General features: G+C 54.7%; 1 protein-coding gene across 1 annotated transcript in view; it reads right to left on the reverse strand.

Moving 5' to 3' along the window:
- The window catches only part of FAM73B (family with sequence similarity 73, member B), a 30,367-nt gene that overhangs the window by 18,966 nt on the left and 7,004 nt on the right, over positions 1 to 4,397 (reverse strand). Inside the window, exons 3-5 of the mRNA XM_011931445.1 lie at positions 2,039 to 2,197; positions 1,080 to 1,197; positions 631 to 767 (exon numbers count right to left, since the gene is read on the reverse strand). Of these exons, the coding sequence (XP_011786835.1) occupies positions 631 to 767; positions 1,080 to 1,197; positions 2,039 to 2,197 (414 nt within the window). The remainder of the gene's footprint in view (positions 1 to 630; positions 768 to 1,079; positions 1,198 to 2,038; positions 2,198 to 4,397) is intronic.

The raw sequence follows: 4,397 nt of genomic DNA on the forward strand, positions 1-4,397 counted from the left end.
AAACAAAACAAAACAAACAAACAAACAAAACAGCCGAGCGCAGTGGTTCACACCTGTAATCCCAGCACTTTGGGAGGCCAAGAAGGGTGGATCACGAGGCCAAGAGTTCAAGACCAGCCTGGCCAACATGGTGAAACCCCATCTCTATTAAAAATACAAAAATTACCCAAGTGTGGTGGTGGGCGCCTGTAATCCCAGCTACTCAGGAGGCTGAAGCAGGAGAACCGCTTGAACCTGGGAGGTGAAGGTTGCAGTGAGCCGAGATCACACCACTGCACTCCAGCCTGGGCAACAGAGCGAGACTCCATCTCAAAAAACAAAGACCGGGCAATGCAGCCAACTCTTAACAGAGGCGTCTTCCCTTCCAGTCTTTCAGGACCGCACGTTGCCCTTCACAGGGGTGAGGCGGGTGTGAGTCTCAGTACAGCTGTTGTTACCGAGTGCCAGGCACTGTGCTGAGCACGTGACATGAATTGTTTTGTTTCACGTCATAACACTCTCACAGAGGGAAATCAGCAGTCCCAGAGGACAGGAGCCTGCCTGCCTGCCTGCCTCCTAAGGTGTGGCTGCCCCTCTCCTGTGCTGCCAACCTTCTCCCATGGGCGCAGGGGGATCCAGAAGGCCACCTACCTCAGACAGTGGCTCTGATGCAGTCTCCGGGTTCCGGAGGCCGTCCCTGGGCGTGGGCGTGCTGCCGCTGTCCCCACGCTGGCCCACGCTCAGTGCCTGCTCCCACTTCTGCAGAGCTTCCTCAAACAGCTCCATGCCTGAGCACAGGTGAGGCAAGAAGGGAGGGTCAGCCCTCGACTGTCTCACCCAACATCAGGGAGGCAGAAGGGCCTTCAAGGGCAAGAACTGGGTGGGGGCGTGTGGCCTGGGCTGCTCAGGTTCCAGGCCTTCTTTCAGACCAGGTTTGTTCCTAGACACTGTCCCTTGTTCAGAAATGGCTGGAAATCTCCAATTGGGATTTTGGGCAGGGCAGTGAGGGGCAAAGTGACCTGAGACTGGCCAGGCTCCTAGGAAGGAACTGTTTCTGCCGCCCACCCTGCCCTGGAAGCTGAGGCACCTCCTGCACACACCTTGCATATACAGGCTCTCTGCGTTGCCATCACTGGTGGTCAGAGACTCCTCCATCCCTCTGGCATCCCATGGTCCCGAGCACGCGGCTGTGGGGCTGGATGAGTTCACTGCCACCATCTGGGAGCCAATCAGTGCAAGAACAAAGAGTGAAGCCTTTCTGGGCTCTCTGCAGGGACCCCTGAGCCCTCCCCCACTGCCTGACCATGGGCCACACGCCCCCTCCAAATGCCATCCCTGAGCTCATTCCTGGCCACAGCATCTGCACCCTCAGAATGGCCTGGACCCACAATCTACCTGATGGTGCTTCATAGAAGCCACCAAAGCGGGAAGGAATCCCGAGACCAATGCCCAGCCCAGGAACCTGGGAACCCCGCTGAGCCCTGCTCCTGACTGCTGTATCCACCCCTTACGCCATGGCTCCTCTACCACCTGGACAAGAAGACAGAGAGTACCCATTCTGTGCCATGGTCCTGCCTCTCATCCACACGAGCAGCTGGCTGCCCAAGGACAAGAACCAGCTCTTGCTTGCCCCTGTGCCAGCCTGGCTCAGAGCTGGGACTCTGCTTGCTGGACAAGTGAATGAACCAAAAGCCACAACCCAGAAGAAGCCAAGTTTCTGCCTTATTTATCTCTACACCCCCAGGGCCTGGCAGAGTCCCTGGTGTAACGCAGGTGCTTGTCAGTGGCTGATGAATGAATAACCTGCATTTCCACAGGTACGGGTCTCCCCAGGAGACCATCAGTTTCTCTCCTCTGCACCAGCCCACCTTTCTCCCACCAACACCTGGCACAGTGAGTCATTAGGGACAATCCCTGAAAGCCTGTGTGGGTAGAGGAGTGAGAGAGAAAGAATGAATGAATGAATGGACTCTACCAGTCCATGAGCTTGCTGAGGGCAGAGTCCTCAGGAGGGTAAGCCTGGACCTGGAGCCCTGGAGCCCCAGCACCTGCTGCTCACCGAGGCCACGCTGTGGGAGGAGCCCGAGTGCTTGCTGGGCTCAATGGAAGAGATGCCACTCAGGGTGTCGTTGCTCTTGCTGCTGGGGCTCTGGACTCTCCGGCTGGAGTATCCTGTGAGGAGCGGAAGAGCAGGCGTCACACAGGCATCCCATGTGGCCTTTATACGGGCTGCTCCCCCTCTGGACCACCTTCCCCTTCTTCCTCATCTGGGAACTGGTCCTGACCTTCTAAGTCAGGGGAACAGAGGGGCCCCGAGGGTGTGCACTCAGGAGAACAGTGCAGTGCCCTCTGCATCCTGCTCACGGCCACATCCCTGCCATATCCCTGCCACAGGGCACACGGCCAGGCCGAGGGGAGGAGCCCAGATTTGCCAGATAAGCCGAGAATGAGGTCCACCTGCTTTCCCGCCTCCTTGCTTAGCCTTCTCTGGGCTGTTGATGGAGAGAATGGTTTAGAATTCTCCTCCTTCCAAAAGGGATGTCAGACAACAAATTTTTCTAAGCTGGAGCGCAGTGGCTTGATCTCGGCTCACTGCAAGCTCCGCCTCCCGGGTTTACGCCATTCTCCTGTTTCAGCCTCCCGAGTAGCTGGGATTACAGGTGCCCACCATCACGCCCGGCTAATTTTTTGTATTTTTAGTAGAGATGGGGTTTCACCGTGTTAGTCAGGATGGTCTCCATCTCCTGACCTCGTGATCCACCAGCCTCGGCCTCCCAAAGTGCTGGGATTACAGGCGTGAGCCACCGCACCCAGCCAAGACAACTTTTAAAAATATACAAAAGGCCGGGCGCGGTGGCTCACGCCTATAATCCCAGAACTTTGGGAGGCCGAGGTGGGGAAGGATTGCTTGAACCCAGCAGTTCAAGACCAGCCTCGGCAACATGGCAAAACCCCGTCTCAACAAAAAATGCAAAAATTAGCCAAGTCTGGTGGCTTGGCCTGCAACCCCAGCTACTTGGGAGGCTGAGGGTGGGGGATCACTTGAGCCTGGGAGGTTGAGGCTGCAGTGGGCCATGATCGCAACACTTCACTCCAGCCTGGAAAGCAGAGTGAGACCCTAAAAATTTTTTTAGGCTGGGCTGGGTGGATCATGTCTGTAATCCTAGCACTTTGGGAGGCCCAGGTGGGTAGATCACTTGAGGTCAGGAGTTCGAGATCAGCCTGGCCAACATGGTAAAACCCCATCTCTAATAAAAATACATAAATTAGCCAGATGTGGTAGTGCATGCCTGTAATCCCAGCTACTCAGGAGGCTGAGGCAGGATAATTGCTTGAACCTGGGAAGCAGAAGTTGCAGTGAGCCAAGACCATGCCACTGCACTCCAGCCTGGGCAACAGAGCAAGAATGTCTCAATAAAATAAATTTTTAAAAAATAAAATACACGGGCCGGGCGCGGTGGCTCAAGCCTGTAATCCCAGCACTTTGGGAGGCCGAGACGGGCGGATCACAAGGTCAGGAGATCGAGACCACGGTGAAACCCCGTCTCTACTAAAAATACAAAAAATTAGCTGGGCGCGGTTGCGGGCGCCTGTAGTCCCAGCTACTCGGGAGGCTGAGGCAGGAGAATGGCGGGAACCCGGGAGGCGGAGCTTGTAGTGAGCCGAGATCGCGCCACTGCACTCTAGCCAGGGAGACAGAGCAAGACTCCATCTCAAAAAAATAAAAATAAAAATAAAATAAAATACACAAATGGTTATATTTTAAAATAGAGACAAGGCCAAGCACAGTGACTCACACCTGTAATTCCAGCACTTTGGGTGGCTGAGGTGGGTAGATCACATGAGATCAGGAGTTCGAGACCAGCCTGGCCCATGTAGTGAAACCCTGTCTCTACTAAATATACAAAAAATTAGCCAGGTATGGCTGGGCGCAGTGGCTCACGCCTGTAATCCCAGCACTTTGGGAGGCAGAGGCGGGCGGGTCACGAGGTCAGGAGATCGAGACCATCCTGGCTAACACGGTGAAACCCCATCTATACTAAAAATTAAAAAAATTAGCCAGGAGTGGTGGCAGGTGCCTGTAGTCCCAGCTACTCAGGAGGTTGAGGCAGGAGAATCACTTTTTTTTTTTTGAGACGGAGTCTCACTCCTTAGCCCAGGCTGGAGTGCAGTGTTGTGATCTCGGCTCACTACAACCTCTGCCTCCCAGGTTCAAGCGATCCTCCTGCCTCAGTCTCATAAATAGCTGGGATTACAGGCGTGCACCGCCATGCTTGGCTAATTTTTGTATTTTTAGTAGAAAGAGGGTTTCACCATGTTTGCCAGGCTGGTCTGGCACTGTTGTCCTCAGATGATCCACCCACCTTAGCCTCCCAAAGTGCTGGGATTACAGGCTACTTTTGCTTCGTTTTTTTTTT

This window comes from Colobus angolensis, unplaced genomic scaffold (genome assembly GCF_000951035.1).
Source record: "Colobus angolensis palliatus isolate OR3802 unplaced genomic scaffold, Cang.pa_1.0 Scaffold9, whole genome shotgun sequence".
In the NCBI taxonomy this organism is placed as follows: domain Eukaryota; kingdom Metazoa; phylum Chordata; class Mammalia; order Primates; family Cercopithecidae; genus Colobus; species Colobus angolensis.